This window comes from Typopeltis vanoorti, chromosome 4, assembly GCF_054136105.1.
Source record: "Typopeltis vanoorti isolate ZY-2024b chromosome 4, IOZ_Tvanoo_1.0, whole genome shotgun sequence".
Classification (NCBI taxonomy): Eukaryota; Metazoa; Arthropoda; class Arachnida; order Uropygi; family Thelyphonidae; genus Typopeltis; species Typopeltis vanoorti.
Genome location: NC_143552.1, coordinates 56,755,170 through 56,778,659, shown reverse-complemented (window position 1 = coordinate 56,778,659; position 23,490 = coordinate 56,755,170). Strand labels below are relative to the sequence as shown.

The 23,490-nt window shown below is 35.6% G+C and overlaps 1 protein-coding gene across 3 annotated transcripts in view; it reads right to left on the bottom strand.

Moving 5' to 3' along the window:
- Nucleotides 1-23,490, bottom strand: part of LOC150107325 (protein grainyhead-like) — a 185,120-nt gene that overhangs the window by 42,249 nt on the left and 119,381 nt on the right. For 2 of the 3 annotated variants that reach the window (XM_090391810.1, XM_090391812.1), the window contains exons 7-10: nt 20,083-20,200; nt 17,768-17,862; nt 17,572-17,628; nt 8,055-8,156 (exon numbers count right to left, since the gene is read on the bottom strand). In XM_090391810.1, the coding sequence (XP_090247936.1) occupies nt 8,055-8,156; nt 17,572-17,628; nt 17,768-17,862; nt 20,083-20,200 (372 nt within the window). The remainder of the gene's footprint in view (nt 1-8,054; nt 8,157-17,571; nt 17,629-17,767; nt 17,863-20,082; nt 20,201-23,490) is intronic. The other variant, XM_090391811.1, reaches the window with a different exon arrangement.

Below are 23,490 nucleotides of genomic sequence, written 5' to 3'. Positions count from 1 at the left end.
CATTTTAGTGCTCTAATCAATTACATTAATTTTAATATTATGATATGAAAATCTTAAAGGTAGATAATCTATTTTAAGAATTTTAAAAAATATTTCAATTTTTCGAAAAAATGATTTTTAAATTGAGAATAAAATAATAAGTACGTTATTATTTCTAATAAATAATTTTATTATTATTGAGATAAGTTGCATAAAAGTCGTAAAAGTAGTAGGCATGTTATGAACAAATAAAGCGGATTAGTTCATATGGTTCACAAAAATGTGATATCCCACACAGTAATGTAAGTCAATGGGAGTCACCGTATCCTTCCACGAACTGCAAGAAAGTTTTATTCATATTGAGGTGTTCCTTTAATGGGTCTCTCACGTCACTCAATCTGTTAGAAGGACACATTGACACAGTGAAACGGATGACGAAACATAGCAATGAAGAAAGAGGACGCCTATTGTTTCAGAATTGTAATTTTCCCTAATTTGCCATCTCGAGATTCAATTTTCTGCTAGATTAAAAGCTAGATAGTTGTAGCTTAGAAAATTACAGTAATTGAATTGGATGTTTGTCTACATGAGCAGAGTCGTTATTTCTCCAACAGCTTTTTCGACAAAATATAAAACTTCCCGGTGAAGTTCCATATTATGTTATTCCAAAGTTAAATTGCTTCTGTCTAAAACTTTACATTATAATCAGTAAGTTCAAGTTTGTGGGTGGAGAAAAAAATTAATATTCTTTTTTGGAATAATCTTGACTTCAATTTTTTTTATAAAAATTCTAATAAAGATTTAAACAAAATAATTAAAATTTACTGCAATATCTGAGTATAAAGTAATTATGGGGTTAGAATAAAAGTGGGTCCCACACCCACTATGTTCTCTTAGAACGTGACATAAGGTTCCTTTGTTCTTTGACCTGCATTATGCGTGTGAACGATGCAAGTTGTCATCTGACCGAGGCTTTTGAACAACTTAATATAATATTTTTTAGAATGATTCTGATTGTATACACGATAATTGTTTTAAGAAAATATCACTGTTTTGTGTAATCAGAGTTGCGCGAGATAATAAAATCTATTGTAATTGTAAAATAATAAAACTTATTTCACAAAAATATACTGCGTACTGTTGATTGTTAGAAGGTGGTTATTGAGAGCGTCTACCGATACAATGGAGTAGCGCAGAGACCATTTATCCAACTCACTTTTAACGTAGTATTCTCCCAGTTTAAACTAGAATAAATGTTTTAATTCTAGCGAAAAGTACAAATATTAATAGGCTTGGGAGCTAAGCTGTGATTTTCGAAGTAACATGAGATTAAAAGTACAGCTCATTTAAGAAGTCTATGAATTTCCTCAGAATATTTCGACCATACATACAGCGGTCTCCTAACATTAAACAAACGTGTACTAATGTAAGCTAACTACTTGTGACAAGAAATACTCTCATTCAAAGAATGGCCACTAATAAATCTCGCTACAAATCTTGTATCAGAAAGTGCAAGATTAGATTTTCTGTGATTATTCCTGATATTTCGGTAGGTTAAATCATTTCTAGAGGTTAAATCAACGGAAACGGAATAGGCGATCGTTAAAGTTGATACGACTTTACATAAAATTCGATCCTAACCTGCTTAAAATTTATTACTTAAGACGTCGCTACAGGAGAGGAAACACAAACTTCCAGAACTCCTGTGGCGTATCATAACGGCCAAATGAAGTTGTTGCTTGGTTTTAACCAAGCGACTGACTTTTACGATCTTCTTCGGTGTTTACGACAAGCGTATACAGGAGGAACATTTTATTTAATTTTATTTTAAGAACTGGGCGACCGACGGATCAACTGCCGTGGGGAATCCTGCCCACTTGTGGAGAACGCAAGTGGGAAGTCATTTTGATTAAACCTGCCAACGAATTTTGGCTTCTCGTTAAGACATCTTACCGAAGTGGTAGGGAACGCCCTACATGACGATTACGAACTATTAAAGGGGGTCAGCGATTCTATTGGTAAAATGACGGTGTGTGAAAATGCACTTGATTAAGCCGCATTCATTTTTGAGTCAAGAGCGAAGTTGATGTAGAAATCCAGCATAACATAATGCACGCTTCGTCTCCTGTTGGGAACTCATGACGGTTGGAACAGGCTTTGGTGACAGTGAAATGTAACAATGTAGAGGTCAGGAGTTGGTGAATATCCCGAACTCTGCATGGGGCTGCAGGCTCACACATTACCCTTCTGATCTGCTTAGTTCTTACATGTCCTATATGGGAAGTACGTGACGGAAAACTTACGAAAGGCCAAAAAATTGAAAGGAAGATTAGGGTTTCGAAAGAAGGAAGGGGTTTAATCTCCTCCTGTATAATTCATATCTCATTTAAGACGAAAAAACGTACCCTAAAGAAGCGAGTCAAGTATTCTAGAAACGGGAGATTGTCTTCAATTTAGAAGTGACTACGGTATTGACATTATTATCTTTAATAATGTCAATACCGTATTTTTGTTTTTGTTTCGGTATTTCGATTTGAAAAGGAAAATTAAACCCACAACAATTACATAATAATAATAATAATAATAATAATAATAATATCAACAAGTAGCCACTTCTGATTTGCAACCAACCTCCAGCTTCCTCCACCGTTCGTTCAATTTTTTTATTTGCGATGTCTTTTTAAACGAAATACGTATATTTTTAGATGAAATAAGTAAATCAGTCGAGGAATAAATTGACAAAATCGGTTGAATGATGCAAATAGTAGCGATGTATACAGAATGTTACTCTCTCTAATCTCTTCAGTTTAGTCTGATTAAGCTGAGTCTCTCAAAAGATCTTCAGCGATGTACGACAAAAGATATTCAGAATTTGGTTGAAATGGGTAGAAGGATGAAACTTGTACAGTGCAGAAAAGAAAGAGAGAGAGAGAGATCTGATTTAGACTGAATTGTTGCTGAAGCAACTACGACTATAGAGGACTAAGTATGATCTCTCGTGTGTTATGCATGTTCACAGGCAGCTTTGTCTCGTTTGTGAAATGAAAAACCCGAATTTCCAACTCCCTTTCTTTCTTTTTTTTTTTTTTTTTTGGTTGTTCTTCGCCTGTTTTCAAAACTCTAGCGTTTTTATTAATGGATTTAACGGCAAAATCTGACATGGAATACCTCTGTTGATTAGAAGTGACTGACCAATAGTATTTAGTTTAGACCCGGAGTTACAGGAATTTGAATTTTGACCACATCATCTTGTAATAAGAGAAGTCAGTGACTCGCTACACTACTTAATTAAGAAAAAAATTTCTGCGACTCTTGGTTTTATTTATATTCAGAATTCTTTAACAATAAGAGACTCGCATCTTCGATTAGTTTGCAAAATTTTCTCAAGTGCTGTCTACAGATAGATATTGCATTAAAATTAAAGAGAAAAGCAGATTCTTTCTAAATATATAAAACAAAAAAAAAAAGTTTTTCTTTTTTTTTTTGTTTTATATATTTAGAAAGAATAGTTTATGAATGTAATTTATTTCATATCTCTGGAAAACCATAATTTTGCATCATAATGTTACTTTCAAAAGTAAAGGAAAATGTAAGATAATTAGATATATAATCATAAAAAATTATCATTACGTTGCCTTCACCTCAGTGAGAACTAAGGTGACGGCATTACCAATCTACTATCTCAGGATCTCCCTTCTGCTGTTTGTGACTGTGTCACCAGATCCCATGGTACTTTGAGTGCCATGGTGTCCTTTCATTAGATTCCTCTGTGAATGGTAAGGTGCCCCAGGATCCTGTGCTTTCAGCAACGGTCTTCTTGTCCTAAATTAATGACCTTCTGTCACCAATCACAAATCCTACATCCATAGTTTTCCTGATGATATTACACGACACTCCATTCCATTCTTCTTCTTCGTTTAGTGAAATCTGTGATATCTGAATCTTATCTTACTTCCAATTACTTTTCCTTATATTCTCTACCAAGATCAATTTTCTCGGTTGGATCTTATCTAGCTTTCCTGGAGCGAGCACATCCGTCCATGGCCTGGTCTGCCTCTTTCGTTTAGGACCGAGTTTTCGCCTTTTAGGGCTCCTAACACCTTATGGGTACCAGATCCGACCGATCTTCGAATACTCTTCTCACATTTGAGGTGGTGTGTTGGGAACTTCACTGGGAATGCTCAATGCTATGCGGGGGAGAGTAATCCGCTTAGCGAATACCTTCTCTGACAGTCCTCCTCCAATCGTTTTCTTACAGATTTTTTGCTATAACATTTTAATCGTCACTACTCCGCCAAACCGCCATCAATATTCCCCATTTTTATCTAATCATGTAAGAAAACGGATATATGTTAGGTCTGCATCCGTAAAAGGTTCGGCTACAGCTTAACGCACCGATTTCTCGTCCTCTTGGTCATTCTATCTCTCTGTTGTTTGGAATAGTTATTCACATGAATATGGCATCAGCTTTTCAGGTGACGGATTCTTTCTTTCTCCCTAACGATTTTCCCGCATTGTGTTATAGTTTTAGTGACAGCTCGTGTTGGGGAGTTGATATATAATTATATCGAAAATTTAAAAAAAAATACATAGCATGCATGTTTACCCGGTGTTCTCATATTACGTTTAAAACTGTAGGAAGTATAATTAAACGCAATTAAGTGATATTATTGAAACGTTTTTCATGATGATATTACATTTTAAAAATTGAAAACCTGAAGTATAATTAAATTATATATAAAAAATTCGAAGATACTTGAAAGATAATTAAAATGAGTTGGAATTGTTAATGCCGACGTAATAGTTTAATCCGATTCTATCCATTTTATTTTTCTTTTCAGGTGGGAAGAAATTTATTCCAAGTCAGAGGATTAATTTAACAAGGAGAAATGCAGTTTGATCTGGGAGATAAGCTTATTTGTAAACAAAGCTAATACGATTCGCTTTTTATCTGTTTTTGTAAGGTTCCTTCGTTCTGACTGGGCCCTACAATTCAGTTTGCGAAATCCACAGATTACTTTCATCTCCGTCTCCATTCCACAAGGGAGGATTCCTTTTCTCCATCGTGCACATTGTCTGTTTGTACACGAAAAAACGAAAGAAGAATGCAAAACACATCCCATTGTTATCTACATCGGAAAGTAGGTTAATGACATGTAATATTCTACGCAGTTCTTCTATCTTTCAAAAGAAGGCGTGTGTTAGTTAAAGAAATTTGCGCGCTCACCAGCCGAAATAACGACGTAAAAAAAGAAAGAAAAAATCCGGTGTGATATTGCGATTTCCAGGTGTGAAGTAGCTGTCAAAGGTATGTGGGTGAGTGCCGCCTAGTTTCTGAACCGGAGGAGAGCTACTAGTCTTTGTTTGTTCCACCTAATGCATAGTAAGGCACACGCACACACACCTAATTTATTATCCTAATGAAAAATTATGGTACTGACAGCCAAACAATGATAGCGGTTAGACTTATTTCATCAATAATAATTATCGGTCATCGCATTTTTCAATTAGCAATCAATATGAATATACACAGTCCTGCCAAATATAAACCAATAACTGGCGACGGTGTCATCTAGTTTCAGCGATTTGTTTCTATTATGGAAAAGCGAGGAATTAATACTTCAGGAGTGCGACAGAATGCGATAAATTAAAAATTATCGGCTGAGTGGTTATCGTACCCTCTCGACAATCGTGCAAATTCAAATCTCGGCGTGGGCATGGATGTGATTAGTTGGGAGATGAATTTCATCGTGCGGTGTGAGACCATTACTTCACTTATTAGAGGTCTAATTTGGCTTGAAAAGGTTCATTTGTTGTTCTCCTGAGGAAGATTTCAGGACCACATGAAAAATAAAGAAAACATATAAAATTAACAAAAATATGAAAATATTTCCCGCGACCACCCACTGAATGAATGTACTGTAGATATAAACCTTTCTGGGTGGGATTACAGTAAAAAAATATAAAAATATAAAAAGATCGGCATAGTATATATCGGTATACGAAGTCTGAAAAATTCACATTACTGTAAAAGACAGAAATTAAAATTTAAAAAAATAAAAAAAACCTCTTTCGGCAGATGAGGATTTCTCACGATACAGGAATGACTCATCATTTATACTGCCGAGACTCAGGGGTTTATTAAATTTGTTGATAACATACCTTATGTGGATGGAGAGACCGAGATGGAATACTGTATGTTTTTTAATGATAATCATACCCATGAAAGTTAAACATATGGGAAATGTTAGCCCGCTGTGGGTGGGCTACGGATTAGATGATGCAGAACTCTACCGTAGACAAGAAACGTACATTTTTAAAACCATTTCAAGACCTCCAGCAATCAGGGTATTGTTTATGCATCGCATTAGAAAAAAATCACCTAACACGTAAAATACAATCTTCATATTAGTTTTCACTGATTGTCTGCCTAACTATCCTTCAATAAGACTTGTAATAGTAATAATAAGCGGTAATGATAAACACCAGTGTCCAAGCAGCCATTGTACACGATATTCCAGTTGTACAGAATTACTGATATGCTTTTATTAACGTGCTATGAATTTCTTTAGGTGATGATGACATGCACACACTTGGAAGTATGTGTGAGGAAACGTCCTTTTCCCTCCCTCCCCCCCCGGTAATGAGAACGCAAGTAGCACACAAAGGTAGGAAGGAAAGAGCCAGAGAACAAAGGAAATGAGTGGGAGAAAGAAGAAAAAAAAAGCCAGAAGGAAGAATAGCAGAACTCTCAGGGTGGTCTAGAAATAAACCTGCAGACAACAGGAAAAGAAAAAGATTAATGTACTGCTCTCACAGAATAATACACAGGACTATCCTTGGTGGAATTACGAGCAAAGAAAGTTATTATGGCTAAGTTAAATCTAACTTGCTTGTGTTGAGTTCCTTTTGGACATGTGGTGTAGAAAGAAAAATTTGGCTTTCTTAATCTCAGCCGACACTGATTACATCGACTTTCACTTAAAACATGCCGAAAGCATCCGTCCATCTAACTTAAGATGCTTTTTGTTCTGCTGAACGGCCGATGTGTTGAATGACTGATCGAGCTGGAAGGATGTCCCAGACATGTGCCAACCTCAGCAGCTTCTACCATGCAGACGAACAAATGGCCATCTAGACACTTTGCGACATTTCATCATGTCGCGAACGTGACACACATCGCCAGGCAAACTTGCCATGTTAATGTCACTTCTTGCACGACACGGTCACTGGGGTTATTAAGACGAACAAGTCCAACGGCCGAGCCTTCGGGGGTAGAAGGGCAACCAACACAGCGAAGTAATCACAGGTTAACGGGGTTATAAATTACTGCATCTGTCGTCTTCTGCGAAGCCGTAGGATAGGAAGACAATTCCAAATAGCCAGACCCCTACTTAGAGGTGCCTTTTTTCAGGGGGAGGGTAGTAGATGGGGAATATGGTCGTAAGAAGGGAATAACCACCCAGGCTATTTTACTCTGTAACAGCCATTAATAAAAATCAGTGAAGTCTTTAAACATTGCGACATGTTATTATTGCAATTCCCCGTCGCCATCCCCATTGCTAAATGTGTGATTCCAGCACTTAACCTGCACCGGCATGATCTGCCTTCATAGCACATCTGAGAGTCATTTAAATACGACATCGGACGTGGGAACTTGCAACATGAACTTTTTCCATAGTATATAATCACTTCTATGGGAAAACCTCGTCACTTTCTATGAAAAAATTATCGTCTTTTTTTTTTTCCATGGAAAATTACCAATTTCACATATTATCTAAATATCAACGTAATAAATTAGATTCTGTGTGTTTTCAATCAAAAAAAAAAAAAAAGGTGCGTGAAAATGCAGCGTCATTCAGGACGAATTAAAATATTTTCCAATCTAAACCGGTCCTGTCTTAGCATACGGGGATTAACTTAGGTAATCCACTTAATTATTCTATTGGATGATGCAAGCAACATTTTAATCTTAAAGAAACAGGTGGCGAAACCATATTTGTATATACGCCATACACAACAACAACAACAACAACAAAAAAAAAACCTTCCATCCATTCCTCATTCGTTCTTACCTTATCACAGAAGACTTTGATCTGACAGTAGCCTCGATGAACCGGAGGACTGTTTTCTCTGAAGTCATCGAACGTATCAATCTGAAGATGTAGAGGAAGACCCTAAAAAAAAGAAAGAAAGAAAATAAATACGCTTCTTATCACCGACTGCAAAAAGAGATATAAACTTTATTAGGTGTTTTATTAGTCACGTTCCGAGCACGTGATTTCGAAATGATCAGCTTACTTTTTTTTTTAATACCTGTCTATACTCCAAGGTCAAATGGGATCATAAAAGTTGATTACAGTTTTCTAGTCTTGTTTATTTTTAGTGCCTGCAGCGAGTCTTAGTACTTATTATAACAAGAGAGTAACAACTAAGACATTCCCTGTAGCAAAAGTATTTGCACGCCCTTAACCCTTTCTATACAGTACGCCTATTAAATTTATTTTTCTTCCCTAACAAATTTACAAATCTTTCCTTTCATACTGCGCCTTTGTTTCATTATATATGAGTAAAACTGATGCATCGATAAATCTTTTTTCCAAAAAGAATAAACTCATAAAGATCGAATATGTATATGCCGAAGATATTCGATCTCCATACATGAGCAAGCATTGATAAACTCCTGCGCACACTTGTGCTGGTGTAATATCTGTAACACGGCTAAATAATTCTCCGATGTGTGTGTGTGCGCGCGTCTATGGATCCTTTATTTTCTTTCATTTTTTTTCTTTATTTAAAATGTTTTTTTTTTCAAGGAATTGTTTACGTTCTTCCCCTGAACTAGTTTACAATCTTTCATCACTCAGATTAACAAAAAATAACGGGACATCTGGAACAAATAATTACAAAAATAATAATAATAATAATAAAGAAAAAAATTATATTTGTACTTTCAATTATCAAAAAATCTCCTGAAGAAATCGTAAATTCTTTTTTTGTAATCACTTTTGACCTCTTTCACAGATGTATGCAAAATTTTAATATGTATAATATAAGCCGACAACCTCGTCAAGATCCTGCACCCCAATGTCATGCTCTCATCTTACTCACACGCTATAATTTCCTAAGGGATGCACCCTCAACTTCCTACATCACACACATTTCACACAGTCTAGTAGGCGACCTCTCGCTAACCCCTCGCACACAGTGTTTTGCCAAGGTCAAAGAAGGCTACATTATTTCCCCATTCTTTACTGATATAATGGATGTTCGTGTGGCTACAAATTACATATTATCATTACAAGAAACTTGTCTAGAAATGAGAACTCTGTGATAGTTTTATAATGGATTTCCCTTAGTTAATGTTACTAAATGTCTTCACAAATTTCAGCTGCGATTTTTAGGATAAGGTAAAGAGTTTGGAGTTGGGGAGGGGGTAAATAGCGAAATTTTTTTTTTTTCATTTTAAGTTATCCTTTTTTAACAGAGATCGGGAGAAAGGCAATTGAGGTTGTAAAAAATGCGTTGAAAATCTCGCCTTGTGCATTTCGTGATGAAATATTTGAAATTTCTCATAAGCATACAAAAAAATTATCATTAAATATCACAATAAAAGCATTTATTAAATGAATAATTAAGTAATTATTACAGCAATCATTGTTATCTGTCGCTCTCCTACACTGGTCTTCCCCTGGAATACGTAACCATGGCAACGTAACAGAGACATACGTTATTCAGATTTTCTAGCGATATTTTATTTAGATCATGAGTCATGATTATATTGTCGTTTGCTTAATTAAACTTCAATATGACGTCATCTGCAGTATAATCTGATTGGCCTGAATTTTAGACAAGCTAAAATCATTGGAAAAGCGATCCTAAAGGCCACTGCTGTCGTATCTTAAGTCAAATTATTTCGAAGGACTTCCACTAGTGATCCAGATGGTATTACCGTCACATCCTTCTTGTCGAAAAACTAAATAAGATTTAAAACATCTGAGACTATCCGCCCACGTATCACCATACAAGAAAAGGAAGGTGAAAATTTTAATTAAAATGCACAGACATCAAAGAAACAAACAACGACAGCAGATGTCAACCCATTTTAGAAATGAAATGTGACACAGATTAACAAAACTTAGGGTGTTGACGAGGTTGCGATATCTTACCAGACGCTTGTCTAAGGACATTCACAACTGCTGACTACTTTAAATCTTAGATGAAAGAGTTTTAATTCGAGGTTTATTGCTCATACTTAATGCTTTTTCACTGCTATTAACTTGACATCCGGGAATTGAGCGACATTATTTGGGACTGATTAAGACGAGTTCTCCAATAAGAAAATTGAAAGACGTTTAGCCTCTCTTTTCCACCTCCTCGTTTATCTCATCTTATTTTTGATGTTATGAATCAGCATCTAATTTAATATTCTGTACCGGATCGAATCAGATAATTTTGTATTTGAGATAACGATCCAATGACGTATGGTATAGAGAGTGCTTCCCAAACTTTTAATACCCGCGTACCTCTTAAAATTTCAGTGCCGCCTGTGTACCTATCCCCTTTCAGACAATGGCAACTTAGTTATAATAATATTTCATTCTAATAAGAATTATTATAATGGTATTTAATTTTTAATATTTGCATGGATGGGGTTTCTCGTCAAGAAGACCGTTGTGACACAAACACGCTTAAACGTGCTGATGCACCTCAATAATGGTGAAACAGTCTTAGGACAATGCAATTTAAGATACAAGTGATTTAGGGGAGAGTTCCGTCCTCGTAGTGCAAACTATTTGAATTTAAACTTTTAATACAAACAGGTCGAAACAAGGGATTGGATCGTGCCGTCAGCCAGATGCGGTCTAACGGAGGTCCGTCGATATATGACAAGAGGCACATTTTTTTTAGTTATTAAAAAATTAAATACACAATGCATTTATACTTATCTGTGAAATATGGGGGGAAAATATAAAAGTAAAAAAAAAGAAAAAAATATATAGTAAATTAAAATAAAGTTCTTCGTATCCCCTAAAGATCTTTTGCGTATCATTCGGAGTGCGCGTATCACACTTTGGGGAAACACTGGTATCGAGGTTTCCTACCGTTAAGTTTTTCTCTGTGAATCTAACAACGTTACATTTGCTTATTAGTGTCTTTAAAATGGAATCAAGTATCCGTTGTACATTTCTGACGAAGAGAGAATTAATGTCACAGATATTTTCTTCAAGAAATCGATGATTCTGTCATTATTGATCGCAATATTCTTTCAGAGTTAATTCCTACCGCATCTTATTCAAACACTTTAAGCCTCATCACGTCCTGCTAAGCATTAGCATCCTGAATTTTAAAAATAAAAAAAAAATCATTTTACTAGCGTAACAAGAAATACAACACAACTCCAAATTAAAATAGCGCCACAGACAAAACGAGGAAAATCATAATTGCTATAAAAATGGCACTTAGCCCTTTTACGATACATTCTGAGTATGAACTCGTATATGTTGACGAAGTCTCCGTAGTCCAATCGGTTTCGACGATGTTCGTTCGTTGAAAAAACCTGGGTTCGAATCCCGTCTGAAAGGCGAAGGAGACCTTTTTCAATGGTTTTTATGTGAAGGTGAGTTAGCAACTCTCATACGGCGGGGGAAGGGTTTTCTTACTCCCGTAAATTCGGTTGTTGTTTTTTTTCAACCAGTAAAACAGGCATACCGGCTAGAAGAACTCACGCAATATACAGACATAGGACACTACGGGAATAAGGATTAATCACCCTATTCCGTCTGATCTCATTTCAAAAGCCTATATTATACAGTCTAGGTTCTCTACTAGTGGTGGGGGATGTCAAGAACGAAAGTTTTTATTTGATTCAAATAAGGACGGGGTATCTTAAACTCCCCCCCCCCTCAAAAAAAATTCCACGAAGTCTTCAGTTAGAGTATGTTTTCTCTAACTGAATTATTCAAGAAAACTAGCAATTTGTCTAATCCAAATCGTATCCAGACTCAATTAGAATAAGTCGGTTGCAATCACTTCGTCTGCTTCTCTGGAGAACACCCGTCGACAATGACACAACGGTTTAAAAATGTCTGTGTCATAAAGCCAGGAGTTTAAATATCTGCCATCTTTGGTACGCTCCAACCATAACAGCCATGACGGCTGAGTTAATGCTTTGAAAATCGCCTTCAGAATTCCGAATTAGGAACGTTATTAATGACTAAATGTGACCTCAAAGCAGAAAAGTGGGACTTGCATCTTTTAGTATTACAGGTCGAACGAGGCATCCCCAGAGGTCATTCTTTATCTTGGAATTCAAGACAGAAAAGTATGATACAATAACAATATATTAACTTGGACACTTTCTTGGTTTTCTAAGACACTTGTTTGGACGTATTTAGTACGTTGTTTTCAGACCAAAGAAACGCACTCGGATAATTAATATTGCGCTGAATACGCGAGAGGTACGCTTTAAGCATACAACGCACACAATTAAATATTAACCTCATTATTAAAATATCTCAATGAACAGTTTATTTTATTCAAAATGAAAAGTGCCTTTGAATGGATTCTTTCTGGCACTAAATAATTTCTTCGCCCCCCCCCCCCCCTCACGTTAATGGAATCTTCCTGAGGAATCAATTCGCTTTAATAAAATATTTTTTTCTTTTTGTTAACTCTTTGAGCATCTTGAAGAATGGTAAAATGATCATATGTCATGCCTCTTCCCCTATTTGGATTCGTCCACTTTCCATGGGGGGGGGGATCACTCATAAATACACAAGTTTGCTTAATTTTATCTTCGGCGTGTACGGTGTTCCGTCTTCCGTTCATGTAACCTAAGGTCTAGTATGAGCACGTGGCGACCCAGGTCTCGAATAGGAAAGTTACATTCCAGAACGTAAAGGGACGCGTGGATACAACGAATCGGAGAGCTACCCCCCCTCAAGCGATATAAAGGTGAGCCACTGTCTTGCATGCTGATGATGAACTGGCGGAATGACACAGGAAGATTTGGGGAAGATGAAGGATGCGGGGAGTTGGACTGGGACGGGGGGGGGGTAGCGAAAGAGATGTGAAGAAGCTGAATGGTAGACAGTTTTTAGTTCCGAAGTGGTCGGACAAGTTGACGTCAATGACCTTTAATCTCTGTTTTCGAAGCCGACAGTCTCATTAATAATTTTTAATGAAGTTCTGCTTCTTTTTTTTTTTTTTGTTTGGAAGGGGGGGGGAGAACAGACAGCGGCTTCCTTTTGCGAAGAATTTCCCCCTAGAAAAGTGCGAATGGACAAGGAGACCGTCTTGAGTTGGTGAAGAGTTTGAAACTTCCGTCAATTTGGTGATTGTGTCTGCTAGGAAGTTGTATGCGCTTGTCAACTCCTGAAATGCCCCATCAAGTGGGAAATGTCACACAAAGGACGCGTGATATTTTTTTTTAATTATTTTAAGTAGCCACGTTATTACTGATGAAAACGACCAATGATTGCATTTATCTATTCTTCGTCTTCCGGATTTTTTAAACACATATTCCAGTATGGAACCAAAGAATAAAAAAAATAAAAAAAAAAGATAAAAAGAAAAGAAAAAAAATCGCTTTGGGTTAGAATTTAAATTGTATTACTTTAGCGTGTATCACTTTAAATAAGCGTGACTTCTTGTAAAAGTTAGAAGTGCCACCAAGAAATTCTACGTGGCATTTCGCAAGCAATATTTCAATGAAAGATTCGCCCATGAAGAACTCCTCCTTAGTGTTCCATTGTTTTAGAAAATTCCTCACAAAAGGTGGAAATAAAGTCCACAGGTCTTAAATATCTCGTGTACGTCAGTATGTGAAGGCATGTAGAGATTAAAAAAGTAGGAAAAAAAAAGTACTTGGATAACCTGTTTTAGGAAAAAATAACCAGCAAATGCATGATTTTGTTGTACTTTTTTTCTTTCCAACGCAAGTCACCGTTTACGAAACAATGGGTTGGGTTCCACAGAATGCAAGACGTGAGAATGGACTCCTCACGTCTGCTAAGTATTGTTTAGCTACCACACCTAATAATGAGTTAGGTAAATTATAAATGACTCAGATACCATATATTTGTGCAACAGAAGTGGCGTTGTTTCAAATGCGCACATGTGTGCAAAGTTATTACTTTTGCACAGATACGCACATTTTTTGATATAACATTCTTCATGATAATTTTTATAACTCGACTCATATTGACGCACGCAATATAACGTATGGAAATAGATTTTTTTTTTCTTTTTAGTACAATGATAACAGTACCACCTAGTGTTCATCTCCACTAACTGCATGAAATACAATAGATAATCTCGTGAAATAGATGCTGTCACGTGCATGTTTATTTCTGATTGTTGGAAGACAAGCTAGCAGTAGCATGTGAGCATGCGCTCACAATTTATAACAAAGGATCAAAAAAAAACTTCCCGAGTATTGAACAATTAAAAAAAAAATAGCAGTTGACAAGATTTTCAAACAATTATTTGTTGCTATTTAAAACAAAAAATAAATAAATGATTACAAGAATCCTGAATATGATGAATTATAATAATTAAAATGAGATAAAAAAAAATAACAGGTAAGTAATTGGGAATATTGAGTACAGAGTTTGTGAACCATCATATTATACGGAACTAATGTTAGTTCAAAAAGCCGCATCTGTAATTCATAAAGGAGGGAAGAAACTATATTACTTGCTAATAAACGGAGAATCATTTTCAAAAACAAAACATAAGGGGCTAAGGCTTGACAAAGTGAAATGAAATGAAAATAAAGGTGATTGATGAGTCCAGAAGAGAAACCACCGTACAGGTTAAAAGAGAAAATTCACAGCAGGAAAGAAATCAGTCTTGAGCTTGAGAGTATACATTTTACTTACAGATCATTAATTACCTCCTCTCTGCGATGGCCGACGACAAGGACAACTACATTTAACTGACACATCTCTCTGTGTGAGGCCATACTTAGCTCTGTCTTTCCAAAGATTCACCTGCGGTAATCTTTTAATTTCCCCCATTTCCCCCCCCCTTCGGGTTTTTTTTTTTTTTTTTTGTAGGAATTCAGCGCAGTTGCCAGATGTCATTGCACATCTCAACCTGTTTTCATCCCAACTTCACGATGTTCGCGTACAACTGTTTACGGAGAAGGACGCTGACATAAACTGTAATTATAGTGTCCGATAAGAACGTACGAAAGAAAATTCAAAGAATTGAAATATGTCTGTCTCCAAAAAAGCTATAAATAATACATAAGATGGTAAAGAAATACAGGAAGATGAGTCTCGTCTAGCTTTCAAGGAAAAACAGGAAACATTCACTGGGTCAATCCCTATTGCCTGTGGAGTGATAGAAATTTCTAGTAGCGCTTCGAAGCGCACAAAAATAGTGTACAAAGAGGAACAATGGGATGGTAATACGAACCTCATAAGGCACAGTGATAGACCAGATGATGGAAACAACCAGTTTGATCAACAGATTAAAGTTCATAATAAACGAAGGAAAAAGTATTAACTGTTAAATAAGTCTGTGGATTTCTGCTTCACATCTGTCTGTTATATAAGTTTAAAAAAATAACCGAACATGTATACCAGTTATTATTTGGATGATTACCGAAGTGGCTCGAGGCTGTGAGGCGAGTTTGTTTGATTCTGTTTTAGATGTGCTTTGAGGAACTGGCTCTTCTAACTCTAATAGGGGCTAATTATTTTATTTATTCGCAATTTGTGGCATAAATTGGACTCAAGTTTTTTTCATCTAACCACTGAGTTATCAAAAGCGTAACCTACTGTTGCCATGGAAACATAACGGCAATCTATCGTTAAATATCGTATTCAGAAATATTTAGCATATATTCAAGAGGTTATTACTATCTCATTAAGGAGTGTAAGAGCGAGTGATCGAACTCTACAAGGAAGAAAAAGCATGACAATAAAACTGCGCTTTTTTTTTTTTTTTTTGAGTACAACTAACCATTCGCCAAATTCCTGATAAAATTTTGAATTAAGAAGAATGACATTAACCTTCACTAGTGAAAACAAAAAAGCCAGACGAGGAAGAAACGTCGCAAATGTCCGTATTAAGTGACATTCCACCTTAGCGATTCGGATAGTCATCTATATGCCTAGGTGGCCATGCATATGTAAATCAAGCTGGGAAAGAAGGAAGACGTGGGAAGATGATTTGCCCATCCATCTTACTTCGTCATCTCTAAGGAAAAGGAGGCTTTTTTATGTCTTTCGTTCTTGGCAAACAGGGAAAATAATGTTATGGGTGGATTAGAATGACGGTGCAATTACGGGGCAAAGTTTAAGGGATGGTTTTGTATTCTGTTAAGGTAATTCCTCAAGCTATGCGTTTGAGGGCAAAGGATGCAAATAGGGGGCGAACAGTCTGTAAAATATTCACCATTGGTGGTGCATAAAAAACGAACCAGGCAGAGAACTTGGACAATAATAGTAGCAAATATCAGATATGACGTTTAGCGCGAAAAAATGGAGGAAGGTGAAATATATAAGAAATATAATGCCACTATATCTCCTTAGGATGGCATTAATTCATAAATAATTAAACAGTAAAAAAAAAATTAAAATAAAGGTTATTTGACAGGAAATAAAAAACTTCAGGAAGTCTTTTAAGGGTGAATAATATTGATGAGGTTTACCCTATTATTACATATTTTGATAATTAGGGGTTCATAATAATTTGTTAACACTGCCATCGTCGTAACGAAGTGAGAAGAATAACATGTACAAAGACCAGGGTGATTCAAAGCACCAGAAGAGCATGCGTAAAGTTTTCTGGTCTTATACGAAAGTGGAAGAGTTTAGTCTCCCACAAACTGGATTTCTCAGTAAAAGTCAATCCGACCGGATAACACACTTGATGAATTATTTGGATTTGCGTAAACCGCTTGCGATCCAAGTTCTGAATCTAATGAATCATCCTATTTCCAACTGTACGATGTTACAGACAACCCACACTCTGGTGAACAAACGACAGAGACTTGCACGGCGCATGTTCTATCTCGAAATATAAGAAATACGTTATAAGATCTCAATTTCATTAATTATTTGCCTCTGTAAAGAATTCTCTTTCTAGTATAATTCTTCGGTTTGAAAAATAATTCAAGAAAAAATAGCGCGCGCGCACACACACACACACACACACACATACAAAAAAAAAAAAAGGTTATGTTTATATTAAATGCATTGTTGGCATCCCGACTGATTGATTTCGTATCGGTCTGGATTTAAAAATAGCACGCGCGTTAACATGTGTCAATAATTACCCCGTTCAAGAATAGATTACCCATTCTAATTTAACATCATCATTGTACTTAGAAAAATAAAAAAAAAGAAAGAAAAGAATAGAAACGGCTAAAAGGAACACGAAAAGATTATCGAAACTAATTCTAGTCCGCCCGCTGGAGGTCAACATTTATTTTAAATGTAGGCAAATCAAATGTCCTTTTCATACATTTCCCACTGCCAGTAATAACAGCTCTTCATATTCTATCTATGAATAGAATCACAAACTATCCATACATTAAAAAAAATAAATAAAACAAATGGATTTTTTCTCTCTCACCTTCACTCCTTTTTGATTGCTGAAGTCCGTACTTAAACACTGAACAGCGATGTTTATCTAAAAATAACAAATGAAATAAATAAATAATAATACGCTTATTCAAATAATCTTTAGAATATTTGCTAGAATTCGACAGTTTCGAAAGCGATTTAAATTATTATTAAATTATTACTAATCAACATTTTGTGTTTCTTACCTTAGCCGGACTTTCCAGCGGACTCCAATAAAAAGATATGGCGTTGTGAGTTGTTTCTTCTATTTGGCCCACAATTCCCGAGCTGTTCTTTGTATCTGTAAAGAAAACAGAAAAACACATTAATATTCCACTCAAAATAATAAAAAAGTAACAAAGAAAAAAAGTTTCTGTTTATTTGGTGGAGCAGAACTTCAGAATTAGAAGCGTGAAAGAACAGAGAAACTTTCTTCATGTATTGTTACATACGTTACATCGCATTTATAATTCTTTGAAATCGGTCAGATAAGATAGTTTTTTTAAGAAAGAAAAAAGGTTGTGTGGAATCTCTTCTTAAAGGAGTGAGGTAGGTCAGTAGATATTCCCGCGCCCATTTGCCGATATTAAAAAAAAAAAAAATTAAAAAAAAATGACAATAAAATAAAACTTAATCTCTAAGCCAACACCTGTTTCTAAGGGCAACAATCCATGACTCCAGAGTCTAATCACATGACCAGTTTTCGTTTGTTTGTTTTTTCCCTCGCATCGTAACTGGCAATAATTAGATACTACTGCTGACTCAAAATAAAATTTAAAAAAAAAAAAACTGATTTTTTTTTTATTTAATTAAGAAACTCTTTCCTAATTAAAATTTTTATAAAATATCAGATTATAAAAATAAAGAAATAAATAAGTAAATAAATACGTAATCTTAATAAAGGTAATAAATCATTGCGTTGATTTTTAAATCAAGCTTTCACGTTGTTTTTAGCTTTTTTAATATTATTCCTATTAAATGAACTTATCTGGATTCGTTGTTTATGCTGATTTTAATATATTTTACAAAACGATCACCAGATATCTGTTAAATTGTTTCATTTATTTTTTATTTATTTTTGTAATGATGTGTGTGTGTGTGTGCGTGCGCGCGCGTGTGTTTAACACACAACAATAAAATCACACATAAATTTGACACAAAAGGATACATACTTGGTCATGATTCCATCAGCAGCAAATAAAAAAAGAAGAAAAAAATGTAAATTTGAACATCGAAAGTATACAGGTATTTTCAAAATTTACTTCTATATTAAATTTATTTGATTATACCCGGATGTTATTCGGTTATAAATAATTTACCCTCTTCAAAATCATCACTTCCGGGCAAAGATTATATATAGAAAATGATCAATTTTACTGGACGCCGTTGCATCACTGATAGCAGAGTAGTGATGTTTAGGTGGTCCCCACATCACCACCTTCACACAAGAGAATAAGGGGAAGTTAAGGAGGGAGAGTGAGAGAAATGGCGACTATAATTGAGGAATTTTACAAGACCAACAGAGAGGCACAAGCAGCACAGCTGACACGAGCAAAATTAAAATGCAGGTCATTGTTCCACACCTCTTTATGCTTGAGGGTGCTAAAAATGATAGAGAACTGAGAAATGACCTGTTAAGAGGTCAAAGGATTGCCTGCGTCTGTTTTCTTTTTCCCTGTAGCTGTATAAATCCATCACAGAAAAAAAAAAAAAAAAAAATTGCAGGTCATCTAGAAATCGTCAAGAAAATAATTAGCACACCATTCTGTTCGGTGCATTTTTGTATAAAACTAAAATATTATGTGTTTGAAATTAACTTATCATGAAAAGCTCTGGATTCTAAGTAAATCGGGGTGGGAGGTCTGATATGTTGACAGGATTATTAGGGGGTTATAAATCAGCAGTTATATGCTGGACAGGAATTTTAGACTCCTATTAATTTTATTCACTAGAGATTGTATTTAATCTCTTTTACAGTGCTGGATTTTAAAAATTATCATTTTGAAGTTGAAAATTGTAAAAAAAGAACAATAAAGAAAATAATTTCGGACTAGAATCGAAATAAAAGAACTATCGTAGCTTTGCTACGATCAGAAAGGAAATGTTTGTTTGCATAAATAAGCCTTGGCTCGAATAATTTATGATCTCATTGGTTTAATATGAAAATCTTTATAAAGCGTTGACGAAGAAATAAAATCAAAGCACTACCCAAAAAAGTAGCAAGTCCCTGGATCCTTAATGAGTGTTGTAAATAATTCCCTTCATTAGTGATATCTGGTTGTAGGGTTTCCAATCCTTTGTTAACCACAAAGAGTTCCTCGCTTAGCAACAAATCTGGGCGTGGCATTGATTGCTGGTGCCAAAATGAATTTTAACACAGAAGAAAATAAATAAGGCCTTTGATATTATCAGTAAATGACTCTAATAATTAATGCATTTCATAATGATAATATCGATGTTAATTATCGTCTATCTACTAACACTGAAAGGACACGACAAATAGCAAAGAAAAAATACTAACACCTACCAGCGTCAAGAATCCGCTGTTTAACGCTGTGCTGTCGACTGTGCCAGAACTGCCACGCTTTCATCTCATCCTCTTGACTCTTTTCTTCTCGAAATATCAACATGACCACTGACTGTTAAAGAAAATAAAACAAAATGAATTTCGGAACTGTGCATGTGTCTATTCATATAGGTAAAATATTTCCTCTATGTAATTATAAAACATAAAAAAAAACTCTGTATAAAGAATATATTCTGGATAGTGGCCCTTCCCAAAATATTTTTGCATTATGGGATACAGAGGCAATTCATATGAAATCAAGCCTGTATATACTAGTGGTCTAGTTGAAAAGACATTTCAACTTTAATTTTTAAATTTAGATAAATCGTTAAATAAGAATATAATTGATTAAATATAATTTAATTTTTAAGCAGATAGAAACGTTTAATGCTCTAAAATATATAAAAATTTTAATAATAAGTTCATACACCTTTTTATTACTTATATTTATAAAGTATATGAGACCTGACTTAGGTTCGACTGATTGAAGGGGGGTAATGGATGGCAATGCTGTAGCCAATGAAGTTCTAACTCAGGGTCGGCTATTGCTGTTACTCTCCTGCCATGATCAGAGCTTTAATTGCTCAATAACACCCTATCCCTACACTGTCCTCTACAGATAACGGGGAATATGAAAAGCATTCTTGCTTCGCCCCTTTAAGCCAGTCCTTTTAAGGATGGATTGAATTGAGGAGAGTTAGGAAGGTTGAATCGACTGTGAAATGCGGTGATAAACACCCTTGGAAGGTAATGGATGGCAATGCTGTAGCTAATGAAGCTCTAACTGAGGGTCGGCTATTGCTGTTACCCTCCTGCCATGATCAGAGCTTTAATAGCTCAATAACACGTTATCGCTACACTGTCCTCTACAGATAACGGGGAAGATGAAAGGCATTCTTGCTTCGCCCCTTTAAGCCAGTCCTTATAAGGACTGATTGAATAAGTTAATGGTTCTATTTTCAAATTCGATTTGGATCTACTAACTGATTACCGTTAGTCGATTGAGGCAGTAACAGTTCTCCGGGATGATGTAGAATTCCGGATTTCTAATTAAGACAGATAATTGATGCTAATTCTTGAATTCTACTCAGAGGAATTCAAGTTTCTATCTCTGCTACCGTGGCTCCCATATAATTGAGAAGCCCGGAATATACTGAGTTTCCGAAGTGATTTATAGCAGTACTAAGCAAATACGCCTCTTGCGTTAGAGCAAACACCCCTAGCCTTGAACCTTAGATGCTGAAAAATCCTCCTCTCCCTTTGTACTGAAATTATCTTTGTTTCTATTGGATGCACAGAGTTACTTTAATGGTGAAAAGATAAAGAAATCAAGTATTCTTTTTGTAAATGCCTAATCAGAAGGATCTGATATGCTAAGTGCTTGTCCAGTTGGCACGTAACACACATCCTGCATGATAAATGGTGTATTATAGTCAAATACTTGATACCGCGATAAAAATCAACATATCCTTCTATCCGCAATGTGTGCTTGTATTTTGGAGGGGCAATGTGAAGGAAAAATGCGAACTGGACCTTGGACATTAAAAAAGTGGCAAATTTAGCATCGTTAACTAAACAATACGTTTTTGTTTTTATTTTTGATAGTTTTTTGGTTTTGATTTAACCACTTCGGAGCTTGGTGACTTTTTTTCTTCTTTGGCCGGAGACTACTCACTCTATCCACATACCACAAGATAAATTGAGTCGATGGTCAAAAGGTCAGCCTCGACTTTAGCGCGTGTTTGAAGGTTTATACGGGTGATACCATTGACCGAAGGTCATCAGTACCCCATTGTCTTCATTGTAGTAGTAAATGGGTGCCCAGCTCCGGTTAAAGATCAGATACACCTACTCGTGTACTAGAAAGAGAGCCTATTCAAGGCTGCCAATGGGTTCAAAATAGGTCTGAAGATGTGGTGCTGATGAGGACGGACCTTGAAGATCTTCTAACGGTCTTGGTTTGCACGATGCTTTTGGTGCTGTGACCTACTTCCTCACGACAAATCAGTTTAATCAGAAAAATCCGAGGTATAATATCACGGCTATCATTAATTATAATTTGCAGTCCCTCTCGGTAGGCTATGTAGGGCAAGCATGGTGTGGGAGGAAGTAAGCGCGAGTTGCGGATCATCTCAAGGACCAGTAAGAAAATTACATGACGCATTTCTGACCACAAAAGCTGCCACTCTGTGTGAATAACATAATACACTCCTTCGTTCTCTTTCAACAATTAACAATTGTTGAAAGAGAATTAACAACTATTAACAGCTGTTTCGCTACAACAGTGAAAGTCGCAAATTTGCACAAAACATCTGCACATGCGTACTTTTGCTTACTACTGATTTATTTACTTTTTAATTGATCTATCTCGCTTGACCTTGGAATGATTAAAAATAGGAGAAATTATTAAATATACTGATCGAAAAACAGACAACTTATTAAGCCGGGGGGGGGGCATATTTGTTCTTTGATTGCAAACCTCTGGGTTCGAATTCCGTCTATGATGTGAAGAAAATCTTTATAAGGTCTGTTTCGAAGAGAAGGTTGCCAGTCGGCAAAGGAAATTAAAAGTTTTTCTTTCTAGAAAAGCAAACCAGCCTGTGAACGTATGTTTCATGTAATTTGCATGCACGCAGGAAATGGTGTTGAATAGCAGTACTGACTCGACTCATGATTATTGTTTACTCCGCTTCTGCATTGTTTATTGAATAGAGCATCATATTATTTTGAAAATAATAAAAACTTACATTCCGTGATATAAAACTAATCAGTTTACATATCATATAAACAATAAAAGTTTTTTTATTTTTTTTTTAACCATTCGTTACATAAATTTGTATTTTTGTGTCTAAGACTGGCCAATTTCTGAAGGAATTTTTCCAATGTGATTATGCAAATAGTTTAAGCTACATATGAATAAAAATGACTTCTTTACCCGGATATTCCATCGAGATAAGAATAACACACTTACTTTTCATAAAAGAAAGAAGTTACACTCACAGAGAACAAAAAAGAATTATCCGTCGATATAAATAAGCAGTCCTGAAACTAATTCTTCTGAGGACCAACTGCAACTCATAAAGTCACAGTAACATACCAGAACTTTCTATCCCATCTCCTCTAAGTCTATCACTGATCTGAGATACACAAAGTTTTAGTTACTTCTAAGTTCGGAAAAGAATTAAGAAGTTATCAGGATACTTTAAACTCAGTGACTGTCGGCAATGTTTAATTCTTGCACCGACACAAACATCATCACCTATCGGACCAATTTTTCCTCCGCAGTCTATTTGCAGTGATGCAAAGTAAAATTTTAATAATGTTGTTAAGGGGAGGCAGTAGAAATAACAACAGTATTTCGAT